Below are 15760 nucleotides of genomic sequence, written 5' to 3' on the forward strand. Positions count from 1 at the left end.
TTACATTTGGGGACAATGTGTACCTTCAGATCAGCGGCACTGCTATGGGTACCCGCATGGCCCCACAGTATGCCAACATTTTTATGGCTGACTTAGAACAACGCTTCCTCAGCTCTCGTCCCCTAACGCCCCTACTCTACTTGTGCTATATTGATGACATCTTCATCATCTGGACCCATGGAAAAGAAGCCCTTGAGGAATTCCACCATGATTTCAACAATTTCCATCCCACCATCAACCTCAGCCTGGTCCAGTCCACACAAGAGATCCACTTCCTGGACACTACAGTGCTAATAAACGATGGTCACATCAACACCACCCTATACCGGAAACCTACTGACCGCTATTCCTACCTACATGCCTCCAGCTTTCACCCTGACCACACCACACGATCCATCGTCTACAGCCAAGCTCTGCGATACAACCGCATTTGCTCCAACCCCTCAGACAGAGACAAACACCTACAAGATCTCTATCAAGCATTCTTACAACTACAATACCCACCTGCGGAAGTGAAGAAACAGATTGATAGAGCCAGAAGAGTTCCCAGAAGTCACCTACTACAGGACTGGCCTAACAAAGAAAATAACAGAATGCCACTAACCGTCACCTTCAGCCCCCAACTAAAACCGCTCCAACGCATTATTAAGGATCTACAACCTATCCTGAAGGATGACCCAACACTCTCACAAATCTTGGGAGACAGGCCAGTCCTTGCCTACAGACAGCCCCGCAACCTGAAGCAAATACTCACCAACAACCACATACCACACAACAGAACCACTAACCCAGGAACCTATCCTTGCAACAAAGCCCGTTGCCAACTTGTGCCCACATATCTATTCAGGGGACACCATTACAGGGCCTAATAACATCAGCCACACTGTCAGAGGCTCGTTCACCTGCACATCCACCAATGTGATATATGCCATCGTGCCAGCAATGCCCCTCTGCCATGTCCATTGGTCAAACTGGACAGTCTCTACGTAAAAGAATAAATGGACACAAATCAGATGTCAAGAATTATAACATTCATAAACCAGTCGGAGAACACTTCAGTCTCTCTGGTCACGCAATTACAGACATGAAGGTCGCTATCTTACAACAAAAAAACTTCAAATCCAGACTCCAGCGAGAAACTGCTGAATTGGAATTCATTTGCAAATTGGATACTATTAATTCAGGCTTAAATAGAGACTGGGAGTGGCTAAGTCATTATGCAAGGTAGCCTATTTCCCCTTGTTTTTTCTACCCCCCCCCCCCCCGATGTTCTGGTTAAACTTGGATTTATGCTGGAAATGGCCCACCTTGATTATCATACACATTGTAAGGAGAGTGGTCAGTTTGGATGAGCTATTACCAGCAGGAGAGTGAGTTTGTGTGTGTGTGTGTTTGGGGGGGGGGGGTGAGAGAACCTGGATTTGTGCTGGAAATGGCCCACCTTGATTTTCATACACATTGTAAAGAGAGTGGTCACTTTGGATGGGCTATTACCAGCAGGAGAGTGAGTTTGGGGGGGGGGGGCAGAGGGTGAGAAAACCTGGATTTGTGCTGGAAATGGCCCAACTTGATTATCATACACATTGTAAGGAGAGTGATCACTTTAGATAAGCTATTACCAGCAGGAGAGTGGGGTGGGAGGAGGTATTGTTTCATGGTCTCTGTGTATATAATGTCTTCTGCAGTTTCCACAGTATGCATCCGATGAAGTGAGCTGTAGCTCACGAAAGCTTATGCTCAAATAAATTGGTTAGTCTCTAAGGTGCCACAAGTACTCCTTTTCTTTTTGCGAATACAGACTAACACGGCTGTTACTCTGAAACCTGAAAAAATACAATAATTTTCCCTGTTTATTTGCTCATATATGTTTGCTTCTTTATTTTTGTCCTGTTTGGGTACAATATTTTCCCACACTCGTTCAAGAAAGCATTCTGATAGAAGGCTATCTTGTTTGTTTGAGTTGACAAGTCTCTGAAATGGTCCTCTCACTTTCAGGTTAGTTTTCTTCATCCACTTTTCCCCTTAACTTTGATTCTACATTTTATTTTCCTCCAGAAACGTTCTACCCCTTTTAATGAATATTTTGCCAGGGGAATCAATGCAATTAAACATGGTTTTGTAAATTGGAACACTTTTTTTATTACAGAGCCTTAGTAATGTTGTCTAAAGCAGATGCATTCATGTATTTCTTCAGGTCTCCGCATTTTCTACATGGGAAAAAGAATTACACAAAATAGTATTTGACCCGCGCTACCTTCTGCTAAACTCTGAAGAACGTAAACAGGTGAGTTAAAAAGAGAATTGGTAATGCATGCTATCTGTCTAGCCAACATCTTATTGGTGACACTTATCATTGTAATTGTATGCCTCCCAAATTAAAATATAAACAGGAGTAACCTCCCTCTCTTCCTCCCTGGATTTAAAAAGTTAACCTCAGTTAAGGATATTTTTTTTAATTGTGAATGAGATTGAGTCTAGGTGCTATTCTTGTGAAAGTCCTGTCTCCTGTACTTACAAGATCAACCCACAGAACATAGCTGTGACTGTTGGCCAGGATTGTAGAGACAGATAGATGGGCGCTCCTACAGCTAGGACCAATCCCCAAAATAGCTTTGAAAATCAGGGAGGGTTGACAATAGGGTAATGTTCCAACAGTGATTTGTGTTACTTTAGCAGATGGACGGATGCACTTTGTACCAGCTAAAACTTTCTCAGGGTGTTTGGCTTTATTCATGGAGATATGTTGCAGTAGTCAGCCCTGGAGTTAATGGATGAATGGAAATGTGATGGCTAGGTCTGTGTCTGATAGGATGACCACAGTTTTCTGGCAAGCTGTGAATGGAAGTGGATGTTGGGTTTTTTTTGTAGCCATGGTTATTCTGGTATCTCGTACCAAAAGGACACCAGGCTCAAACCAGCCTAACAAACTGATCAGATCATAGAATATCAGGGTTGGAAGGTACCTCAGGAAGTCATCTAGTCCAACCCCCTGCTCAAAGCAGGACCAATCCCCAATTTTTGCCCTAGATCACTAAATGGCTCCCTCAAGGATTGAACTCACAACCCTGGGGTTTAGCAGGCTAATGCTCAAACCACTGAGCTATCCCTCTGGGCAACTTCCTTCAATAATAGGAATGTTATGAACAAGGTGTGTTCTCCAAAATGCTTCCATCTTATGATTACCTCGATCACTCTGGGTTTAGCTCTCAATCAGATGCTCATCATCCAAGAGCTAGAGGAAGCTGGGAAATGATCATGTTAACTTTTGTCATACAAGAGAGATGGAACTGGGAAGTGTCCTTGTATTGCTGATGCTTCCACCCGTATTGTCTCCATCGTTCCCCAAATGGCTTTGTATAGTTATTGAATGGGATGATGAAGAGCACTGAACTTTGTGGGGCTCTATAAGGAGGAACAGTTGCCTGTGATACAGAGTACATATAGAAAGTTCCTTAAAGAAACACATACAGTAATACTCTTTTGTCCTTAATATTAAAAATATATTAACATACCCTTTCCATGTAATCCCGTTCCAAATTTTATTTGTCTTTAAGTGTTTTATAATGTTTGATTGTGAAAATGAGAGAAACAGTTAGAATGGGAGCTTAGTAATTGATCAAGGAGATGGGATGACTTAGCAAGAAGGCTTTGTATTTCCTTCAGTGACTCAACAAGGGCACAATATAGACCTTCCTCAATCAATCAAGCTTTATTGCTTTCTTTCTTTCTATCAAGTGTATGCATGATACAATAAAAAACATAATGAATACACATAATAAAAACATATCATATAGGCTTTAGCTTAAAGTATTGCTGACATGGGCCTCATTTATGGGATATATTAAATACTCAAGGAAAATGACTATGAAGAGCAAGGACTTGGCATAACTACATAGAGAAGATCAAAGTCATGCTAATGCTGGTACTGAGACAGAAAATAATTCAAGCTTAAAATCAATGTAGAAGTGGAAAATAATTAGACACTGTGTTAAAAAGCATGGAGAAGGTGGGGGGAGAGAGAGAGAGAACGCCCTGGATTTTCTGAGCCAGCAGTCAAATGAACCAGTCTGGGAACAATTTTTAAATGTGCATATACTAAAAACTAATCCATGCATTTTTAAGGACTGTTACCTAAAATACTTCATTGTAAGTAAAGGTCAATCAAAATAGAGATTTACAGTTTTAGATGATTTGCTGGATAGAATATTGAACTGTGAGCCAAGTGCCGTAGGTCTAACATATTTTAGTAGGTGGTGTTTGAATACTGCAATTATAGACACTTAGATGTTGTGGCCTCAGACTGGAGGCAATTACGCTTATTTAGCCATCATTCTCTTTTATTTCAAGTGACCTGAGGAGGAGGGTGGCCTTGGACAAGATTAGATGACTGACTTAATGAATCATCATATATTAGTTTCAATATGGCTAAAATTAGTAAGAGAAATTATTTCCCCTGTCATCAGATGCATGGAAAATTTTTCCTTGTCTGACACTGACTCCAGGGCCTTATTTCAGGTTAAACTATCAGTGTGTTGGGGAGAAAAATCATCTCTGCTGTAAATCTGTAAGTTTCTGGCATTAGGTAGATGCATGCCCATGCAGTTTTGGAGTTATCTAAATTAATTAGTGTTGTGGAGACTCTGAGTTTGTGAAGACCACATAAAAAAAAATAAAGGAATCAGGTGATGGCTTTTTATACAATAAATAATTGATGCAGCCTCCTTCGTTTGGTCTCAGATGAAGAGGAAGCTTGAAAAGTGTAGGTTAATTTTGCCCACAACCAGAAAGGGCAGGAACCCATTTTATCTGCAGGTGTCTGAAAGACCAGAGTCTCTTGACTTGATCTTTTACTAGTATTAGGTTGATTGTGATGTGAACTCTGTTTTTTATGTTTGTGTGTAACTTCTTGGTGCTGTCTGAGGAATGGAATGATCTTTTATGGAATTCTACATGTTTGGTCTGTTTACTTATCAGTATTTCCCAAGGGGTTACCACCACTCAGTGGAAAGAAAGCATCATACATTAGAGTATGGGGAAACCTATGGCAAGAAATAGTGATGTGCAAAGGAGATATTGTATTAGATAATGAGTGATCTATTAATTCTGATTTATTAAGATCACCAAGTGTCATTTTAGGGACTCCTTTTCTGTAACATTAACAAAGAGGTTGCTTAAAAATTCCATTATTCATTGGCATTCTCTGTTGATAGAGGAGAGATTGAACATTTATTGTATTTTCCCCTTATATAGTTGAGATTTGGACAAGAGTAATCACTGTGTAAGCAGTATGATGGGTGTGCCTTCCATTGGAACCCCAAGAGGCAAACTATATATTCTTTGACAAGCTCTCTCGTATGTTAGTACTTCTAGGAAACAATTATGATTGCTAGCCCAGCACTTTTGCAGTAGATAGAACTAAATGATAATGGCTTTGCCAATATTGAAGGTGAAAGCATAGTGGTAACACTAGCAAAGGCAACATCAACTGGTTTTATGTATTTCATTTTTTCCTATCATGCACTTATTTACTCAACTTGTAAGAACACTTAAAATCAATTAATCTTCATTTTTGGCTTGAATTTCCTGGTCCCTCTTTCTTATACAGTACCACTTTTGAGTGTACACTTTACCAGATCTATTTCTTCCCTTAACTGTGCACCATATAAGAATCCATGTTACTACATACCAGTTTCATTTCAGTTTCATAGAGTAGACTGAATGATTTTTCACTTTATCTTGCATGAAATGTAGATTTGCACAGATGCATCATTCATCAGTGAATGGAAAGTCCCTAGTACCCAGGTTTGTGCACTTTTTACAGTGCAAACAAGAAATTGGCAGATAAACAGAACTGAGAGTGTTTTGATGAACAGCTCCTTTTGTTCCACCATTTCAGTGTTAAACAATTGTAAATATTTGTAAGCAAAACATTTAATTTCTATTTTGTGCCTACACACCTCTCTTTTTAGAGCACAATTCAAATAGATATTTAGGTGCCTAAAGATGCAGATAGGCATCTTGAGGGATTTTTTTAAAGAATCTAGGTGCCTACATCCCACTGATTTCACATAGGCATTATTGGCTTCATATACATGTGTGCAGTGCATCAAAGGATCATTCAATCTTTCTTTATGTAACTTCCATGAAATTGCTATCTGAGCATCATGGACAGTTTTCTGGTCCACAGTCAGGAGTTCAGGCAGTTCAGGGAAGATGCATACTTCAAACCAAACACAATGTGAATCTTATGAATGTTTAGCTGTGAGCATGACAAGTAATCTACATCTATGACAAGAAGTTCTGATTAAGGTTGCACTTTGTGTTAGGATGCAGACAGTAACTGCCTAAATTGGCACCTCCAACCCTTTATGCAGATAAAGCCTTGCAGTTGTGAAAGTCTCTAACCCTTTGGTCAAATAGGCACACCACAATGTGTTTGTTAATAAATACATCTATATTTGTCTCCTTTTTTAAAAAAAAGATATTTGAGCAGTTTGTCAAGACCAGAATAAGAGACGAGTACAAGGAAAAGAAAAATAAATTATTGCTTGCCAAAGAAGAATTTAAAAAACTTCTGGAGGAATCCAAACTGTCACCAAGGTATGGAGCTACTTTGTGAAGCAGTTAATACTTATTGTCCCTTATTAATAAAAACAAAAAATAGAGGAGAAGCCTGGTAACATTAGGTTATGATTGTTCTTGGCATCCAGTAAAATTTCAAAGTCAATTTTTGTAGAAAAAAATATTACATTGAAAATTGAGTCCTGTGGGTGGGATAAAGTCATTGGATTATCCTTTTACTGTTGCACTAAACACTAAGATTATCTTATGCTTTCTTTCTCGATAATACTTTGTAGTACCTTGTGACATTACCGGGAAGGGGAGTATACCACAAGTGTGATAAAAAATAACAAGCATACAGGTGTCTTTAATGCAAAATCACTAACCATTTTCCATTTGTTTGGTTTTTGACAAAAAAGAAATTACATTTTCTAAAGAAGTTATCATTGATACCGTGCCTATGTGTTTCAATGAGATTTCAAGTTGCTATTGCTTGTTTCTCCGAAGCTATTTTCAAGTAATAGGGTCAAGAACTATATATAAGAAATGAAATTCTTACAATATTGTGAAGATAAATATATTCTTTATTTTTTGACTCTGGGTAAATTATTAGAAATAAAGAAGAAATTACAGTTCTCGTACTAAATATTGAAGATAATTACATGGCATGGATTTTACAGTCTCAGGTTGCCCTAGTCATCTGTGACACCCAAACTGCAGTAATAATCTCATCCTTTAAATAATCCTTGATCAGTCTTTAGTATTATCAAATAAAGAACAGGTAATTTCCAAGCTGAACATTACAAATCTGTGTACTATACAACAGCACACAGTTAGTGAACAGCCCTCATTGCCAACATTCATATGGGAGTGAACAGTAACTAAAATAAAGAAGTAGGCAGCAAGCTAGCCCCAACAGTGACAAAATAAACCAATTGGAGTGTAAAGCAACTCTCCACAAGTATTGCCACAATAAACACAGAGGCACACACAGCAAACCAATCTCCAGAATTCCCAAAATTCATTCTAGAGAAGATCCTAAACCATCTCTAGATATAAACCCCCTTGTACTTTAGAGTTAAATTCTGGATCCAAGTGTCACAACTTCCCTTTCCCACCTTTTTTATAATTCTGTGTTTATAAGTTTGCAATAATGCATCCATGCAGCACTTGGATATTAAGACAAAACTCTGGATCTTATTACAACTAAAATTTTGTGACATTTAGATCTTTTAATTTGTTTAATACCAATTATCTGAAGATCGCAAAGCACTTCACAAAGGAGTGTATCACAATGCAAATTGTACATATGGAGAACTTGAGGCACAGAGAGGATAAATAACTTTATGCAAGGTCACACAGCAAGTTAATGGCAGAACTAGAAATAGATCCCAGTACTGTTTTTGCAGTTTGGTTCCATCTCCAGTTCACAGCACATGCTGTTAACCAGGTCCTACATATTATAATTACTTTTCTCCAATATTCTGTTACCTCTGTAGTTTTCCAGGACTTTTCAAAATAATTTGAGTGTAACTTAAAATAAACAACAACAAAACCTTGTATTCTAAGGGAAATATCAAGTTGGACATCCAGGAAAAGAATATATTAATGACCTTGGAGTGAGTCAGAATGTCAATGTTTTTTCTATATAACTAATTAACTTATTTCCTGACTTTGCTATTGGCGATTTCTGAGGAGAAACTTACTGACACATCATATGACTTTGTTCAGCCAAATGTCTATTTATCCAGGTGCTTACCATGCTCAGCACCATAATATCTGAGTCAAATATAAGCCAGCAGCTTTGTTCTCATATGTAGCAATCACTTTTGAAAATACTTTGCCTGATCATGTGGTTCTTAGGCAAATTTCCTGTTTTTTATTAGAAGAGATCACATTACAGTTGTTTCTTTAGGTATCATATGCCATGTATTGCTGAAAAAATGTTTTTGCTATTAATTAGATGTCGTAGTGTTTTCTGTTCTGATGATAAATAATCATGGAAAAGCCGAGGATAAGCCTCTCTAAAAATATCATTCAGCAACAAACAGTATTACCTAGCTAGAGTAGTAAATAAAAAGCATATTTTAACAACCACCATGTCCATGATTCTACAGCACCAGGGTAAAAAACAAAAATCAGTAAATGTACAGTATATGAATATGGGAATAATGATTAGTGCAGACAACTCAAGCCAATCGTGGAGCAAAGCTGATTTTCACTTTGGCATTGCCTCTTATCTCTTGACTTTCTTGACAAATAGTTTCAGGAGGAACAATCTTGGTACTTTTAAGAAAAGTACGATGTAAAACTAAGGACTAAATAATCGGATAATTTATTAAAAAGTGCAAAGCTTTAAATAATGCCTTGCTCATGTATGACTTTTTTCTGCAGAACAACATTTAAAGAGTTTGCAGAGAAACATGGCAGAGATCAGCGGTTTCGACTTGTTCAGAAGAAAAAAGACCAAGAGCATTTTTTCAACCAGTTCATTCTTATTCTTAAAAAGAGGGACAAAGAAAACAGAATAAGGCTACGGAAAATGAGATAAGAATTCTTGAAATCTGCAATAAACACACAAAATCAATACTGTGACTGCCATAGAAAATGAAATGAAGAAATAGCATTTTTTGTCTTTTTCTGATTCAACTTCCAAAAATTTAAAGAAGAACCAGATATCCCGGAGAAATACCTTTTCATACTGAGGTTCAGTGAACACAAGTTAAATTTGTTCAGATTCCTCTGCAGGAACCTGTAGGATATTTAGTTCTCAGAGAATTAATGTTTCATATTGAAGCTCTCTTTTGTACAACATTCATAGTTTGATGCATTTCTAATTGCCATGATATGTCAATCCCTTAATTGTTTTAATTATGCAAATTACTTGTAATATACACAAATTATAAATTCAATGCAGATTTGTAATTAAGCCGAAAACAGATGTCATCCATTACAATCTCGAGATATGTTCATCATTTAAGGGAATTATCTAAATCTATTTTTGGCAACTTATCCATTAACAAACTGTTTAGAAGTACAGTGGTATTGAGGAATTCATCACTCAGTGTTCATATGTCTATGTCTAGTTTTCTGAGTAGTAGTAGTAATAGGGTATTAATTGTTAATCATAGTGAAGAGTGTGTAAATCTTGGCATAAGTTCCATAGAAAAACTTATAACTTTCAAATATGGCTTTGGAATTTCTTTGAATGGTGCTTTCAGGCACACAGATTACAGCAACACTTCCCCATAAAAGTTACTATAAAGAAGCTATCTTGTAAAACTATCATATTAATATTTGAGTTATTTTTATTGTATGTGAAGATTTTGCATGAGAATTTTCTCATCTTTGTATAAACAAATATTTTAACTTTTTTAATAAATATTTTAAGCCAATTTTTATTTTTAGTCTCTAGCATTAGAATTCAGACAGTATTCTCTTTGAGAGCTACTATATATATATATGAGGAACACATTGCTGTTGCCCTTGATTTTTATGTAGATTTTTACTAATGTCAACTAGATTTATGAGAGCATTGAGGACAAAATAGATCCCACAATAACAAATTATATAAAGCATCTAGTGTAAATCAGTATCGTTCCACTGAAGTCAATAGAGCTAGCCCAATGTATACCAGCTGAGGAGTAAACTGTCCTGTGTCTTCTTTCCATATTCCATGCAGTTACTGAGCTTATTTCTGTTAAGATCTAATGTAAATACTTTAGAGTCAGTCTGGATCCTTTGCAGATTTTCTGTTTTCTACCTGAAGTTTGCAATTTCCTCCAAGTAAAATTAAGTTTTCCACAGGTATTGCTCATGTATTTCTTACAATTTAAGAAAATCCACTTCTTACATTTAAATAATGACTTCAAAGAATTCAAAATGAAGAATGGTCTTAAATTCCAGCAAGGACGGTTTAGGTTGGGCATTAGGGAAAATTCCCTGACAGTCAGGGTAGTTAAGCACAAGAGCAAATTCCCGAGGGAGGTTATGGAATCTCCATCACTGGAGGTTTTTAAGAACACCTGTCAGGAATGGTCTAGTTATTACTTAGTCCTGTCTTGAGTGCAGAGGTCTGGACTAGATGATTTATTGAGGCACCTTCCAGTCCAATACTTCTATGATTTTATGAACCATTAAAATGAAGTGTGTATTGTTTAGCACTCCAAGTGGCTTTTAAACCAAAAATGTTAATGTTCTGCTGCTTCTTTGAGGAATGTATTTTTTTCCATCTTTGTTCATTATTTAAACTTTCCTCCAATTTGATTTAAGTAATATATCTGATGTATCACATGCAACAGAGCAGCATAATAGCATAGAGAGGACCTAATCTTACATTCATTGAATGTCAAAATTCCCATTTATTTCAGTGAAAGCAGGATCAGGTCCCAAAATTCATACTGGCAATGGTGTGAAACCATGTTGTTCTTTAGTATCACTATATTATGTAGATGTTGTTGTTTGCATTACATAAAATGGCTGATTTTTTCAGTTTGGTGGCCAAACTGAAAATTGGAGAGAGAATTGTTTTGGCTTGAACAAAATATCAAAACATTTTGGTTTTGAGGGTTTGTAATTTCTTTAAATGTTTGAATGAAATTCTGACATACGTCTTTCTGAAAAAAGGTGAAAACATTTCCAAAAGGCAGAAATGAGCTGTCAATATTTAAAAAAAAATCAACAATTTGCCAAAATCCACCCAAATTTATGAATTGTTTTGTTTGAATCTGCCTTTTTTTGTGGGGAAAAAAGTGGTTCACACAAAATTTCAGCCAGCTCTAATTTTTATGTGCATTTTGTATTCATTAAAGTGCCAGACTGATACTTCAGGATGAGGTGAGCTAGAGTTTAGAAGGACAGAGGGAATCTTTTATGTGATTCATCACTGTCACGGGGTGACGACTCACCGCTGTGGTGCCTCCTGCTGGTTGTCCAGGGAATTAGCTTTTTCAGCCAGGAGCACCCTCTGCCAGTCAGTGTCTCACCTACCGCTGGCCCTGTGCCCCTTCGGGACCCCGCTGCCCTTCTAGATTAGGGTTCTGCCCCCCCCTGGCAGTACCCCCTCAGTCTGGGTCTCCCTTCCCTGGGGGAACCCCCAATCCCTCCCTTGCCTCAGTGGCTACTGTCAGTCATCACATAGCCCCCGCTCCCTGGGGCAGACTGCAGTCTGTACTACTCATCATCAGCAAGGGGAGAGGGGGTCAGACCAGCTGCCTCTGTCTAGATCTGGGCTGCTCCTCTGCAGCCCTCGTACCCTTTTGTGGGCCTTTACCTCAGCCTGCAGCCTGGGAGTCTGCTAGGCTGGAACGCCCCAGCTCCCTCTGTCCTTCCCCAGCACTTCTCTGCCCTAGATACCCACCTCAGCTTCCCAGGCAGCCAAGTCCTCCTCTCTCCATGTAGCTAGAGAGAGTATCCCACTCAGCTCCTGGCTAACAGCCCTCTTCTAGGGTCAGCTGTGGCCTGATTGGGGCATGGCCCCACCTGTGGCTACTTCCCCCAATCAGCCTAGCTTTTCTCTGGCTACAGCCCTCTCTTAGGGCTGTTTTAAGCCTTTTGAGGCATGGCGGGGTGACGACCCCGCCACAATCACAGATATGCCAACTATAATAAATGGCCAATGTGCCTAAACACGCAACTTGGAGATTTTATGACATCCCACACTCTATGAGCTTTCTTTGATGGTTATCTGGATGTCACTACCAGAATTCACTGATGTGTGTCTAGCTACGTGTAGCTCAGAGATATGTGTGAAGTATCTTGCTTAGATAGGTGCAGTTCATTTACTGTAAATATGGTGTGACTGTTGAGTGTGGCCCACTAAAAGTGAATGGATCTTTCAAAAGAAGGAAGTTCTTCCAGGTTAAATGAATGGAAGATATGTTAAACTCATGAAGTCTTACTCCAGGGAGAGAAGACCACTCAATTTCTAGTGATTTGTCCTGTGTTGCTTTAAGTTTTAAATATATTTGTCTCTCTAAATCAGAAGAAAGGCTAGTCACCTTTATATCTAAGTAAAATAATTTCTGATTTTTTTATTTAATCCCTTGCATTAACCCTTAATACAACACCATTGTGCTAACTAGTGCATGAAACTTAGTCTGATTCTCTTAGTGTAGCAGAGTGAAGTGCAAAAAGTAAGCACCTTAAAGGGTGATATGTAAGTTCAATTTTAATAATACTTTCAACAATAATTTAAAGGCATAATTCTGCTCTGTTCTGCCATTCTAAATCTGGAGAAACTTCACTAAAATCAATGCAGTTGGTCCAGATTTAATTGATCAGAATGTGTCGTATTACAACAGTATTTAGCATATTAGATATTAGTAGTAACACATGTAATATAAGGTATTTACCTTGACAGTTCCCTTCAAGATTATACATGTTGACATACTCTTATCCAAAATCATATATTGCTGCTTATCTTGTCACCTTGCCATGATGCTCCTAAACCTAATCTGAACGTATTTAAAAAAAAACACAAAGACATCTGCCCTCCGCTATATCTTACTCCCATAGACAAAAGTTCAAAAAATATAAAATGATTTCAGCACATGAGTCTGTCATATTTCTTTCTGTGCTTTCCTACACAAACAAACATGAAAAGATTTACCAGTGTCAGAATTCTCCTCAAGAAATGGGCAAAGCCAACATTCAACATTTCATCCCCTTTCTTCAGGAGCACAAAATGAAACAGAGCTAAGTAATGAAAATAAATTAGGAGACTACTGGAAAACATCAATCGTGTGTGTGTGTCTAAATAAGACTGTAATGAAAATAAGATACAAACTGATGGACAGTGGGCTGCCATATTTATTCTCCACCTTATTCTTTTGTATGGCTTAAAACCAGTAATGTTAGATGTCCAAGTCTAGGCTGGCAATCCAATTGATTGCTTCAAGTGATGCAGAGTGGATGGCAGAGATACTGCTGGGATATGATCATTTGGGACATTGATTGATGAGGTGTTCCACAGTAAGAAGTCTATTTCTGCAGTCACAGATAGGATTGTATCTGTCCCCATTTATGAAGAAGGTAGGTGCTTCTACCATGTGAGGTGTGGATGCTGTTCAAAGTGGACCATATTTTCCATGGGAATGAAAAGCCACTGGATTCTTTGGTCTTTCATGAAGTGTTAGTTGGCGATATTGGTATCCTTCCACCTTGCTTGCCATTGATCTTTGGGGGAAAAACCCAAGTCTTCAAGCTCTTATGCTACAAGTCATAAAGATTTTCTGGATTTGATTCAAAATCTTGGTGTATTATTTAGGTCTTCATATTTTGGAAGAGCATCTATTAGAAACAGTTTATTCCCCTGATTACAGATGAGTGTTCGGGCATGTTTGCTCATCTGTCTTTGAATCCTGACTTCCCTTTTGAACAGTTAGGATAGATATGCCACTGCCAACCTTGTATATATGTTCTATACATGACAGGCCATAATGCTATTTGTGTAATTTTTCAGATGTTGGGAGCATTTGCCTCCAAATCATGTGCCTCAGAACGTCAGCTGAGATGTGTATAGTGTAACACAAAACTCAAAACTAGTCCTTTACAGTTCTGAATAGTTGTATATAGATCCAGGAGCATGGATAATGATTTTCATAGATTTTTCAGGCCAGAAAGGACCATTGCAATCAATTTTATTCATGTACCATTTTTGCCATATTTGTAATTAAACAAAACATTGATATATTTACAAATATATTTATTATTCATGCATAATATGCCAGAGAAACTCCCTTTAATAAAACTTTATAGTACAGTCTCATCTTGATTTGTGGGGTTTTTTGCATGTACAGAATCATCCTGTGGATTGAGATAATACAGAATATAGGGTATCCATTAATATATTTGAAAGGATTTATTTTTATTGTTTAGATTCATGTCACTTTAATAAATATAAATACTCTATGAGCTGCAGGACCCTGAAGATCTCATAAGTGTCATTTTTCCCTTTTCTGCGAAGTTTTTAAAAGTTTCACAACTTTTCTCTGATCTATAGTATTTCTCTAAATGCTACCATTTCCACTACAGTGCTGGTTCCAGTCATTGCAGAAATGTGCCAAGTCTGACTGACTGATTTCACACCTAATCCAATCGGTTGGTGGGTCAAATGAGGGAATTTGCACAACTGCGGATTAGCAGTGGGTGCTCATGTTAGCACTGTTGCTGATACTGACAGCTTTTGGTATTACTGTGTGGGGTAGACTGGCCCCCAAGCAGTGAACATTGAGAATATTCCCTATGGCAAATCCAGCAGTTTCTTAGGCAAAGAGGGTGCTGACATTTGAGTTTCTAGCCAGTGAACTCATGCTCGTGCAATGTCTTCAGACAAGCGTGACTGTAGCAGGGCCCAAGAATCTGTCCACAGTGACAATTTCATGGAAAATTTTGGAAATCACAGGAACCATGGCAGCTAAAGCCTGACCTTGACACATTACCAGCACACAGTGGCTGCCAGGGAAGGGTGGATTCAGAGGTTCAGCAGGACTCAGATATGGAAAAGTTTCCTCTTATAATTTCAACTCAGTTGCAGAGTATCTGGCGTGGTTTTCAGAAGGATAATGCTGTGGGGAGGAACAGATTTCACAGTTCCTTAGATTGCCTTTGGAAGATACATGCACATATAGTTCAACAGTGTTGATGCAACTGCCCCTGTTTCAAGCCTTTTGGGAGAGGGTTCAGTTCCACAATGTTGACAGATTTCCCATTTCTTTTAGGAATCCTTTATATCTGGTTTGGAGGTACAACTACTGACCTTACCCTTTTTTCAGCTGGATAATCAAGGAGTGAGTTATAGATTATCTGTCGCTGAGATATTGGCTCAGACTTTACCCAAGAATCACTATCAGAAAGTAGCAGTCCAGCCAGATTGCTCAAAATATTTGGCTACTAATTTATGTGCTTCATCATGCGATTCTCCATGTATCTCAGGTGTCATGGCACTTGGCCTGTAAGCATGTGTCTACACTGCAATAAAACACCCGTGGCTGGCACAGGTCTTCTGATTCAGGTTTGTGAGGCTTGGCCTATGGGGCTATAAAATCCCAGTGTAGAAGTGCTGGAGCCCAGGATTTGGGACCCACCCTCCTCACAGAGTCCCAGAGCCCAGGCTCCAGCCCAAGCCTGAACATCTACATTGCAATTTTATAGCCCTGCAGCTTGAGCTCTGCGAGCCTAAGTCAGCTGACATGGGCCA

At 38.3% G+C, this 15760-nt stretch overlaps 1 protein-coding gene across 1 annotated transcript in view; it reads left to right on the forward strand.

Annotated features, from left to right (window-relative positions):
- The window catches only part of TCERG1L (transcription elongation regulator 1 like), a 228077-nt gene extending 213761 nt beyond the window's left edge, over window positions 1-14316 (forward strand). Inside the window, 3 exon segments of the mRNA XM_074959139.1 lie at window positions 2195-2284; window positions 6482-6600; window positions 8956-14316. Coding sequence (XP_074815240.1) covers window positions 2195-2284; window positions 6482-6600; window positions 8956-9112 — 366 coding nt within the window. The 3' untranslated portion in view covers window positions 9113-14316.
- The last annotated feature ends 1444 nt before the right edge of the window (window positions 14317-15760 follow it).

This window comes from Natator depressus, chromosome 7 (assembly GCF_965152275.1).
Source record: "Natator depressus isolate rNatDep1 chromosome 7, rNatDep2.hap1, whole genome shotgun sequence".
Lineage (NCBI taxonomy): Eukaryota > Metazoa > Chordata > Testudines > Cheloniidae > Natator > Natator depressus.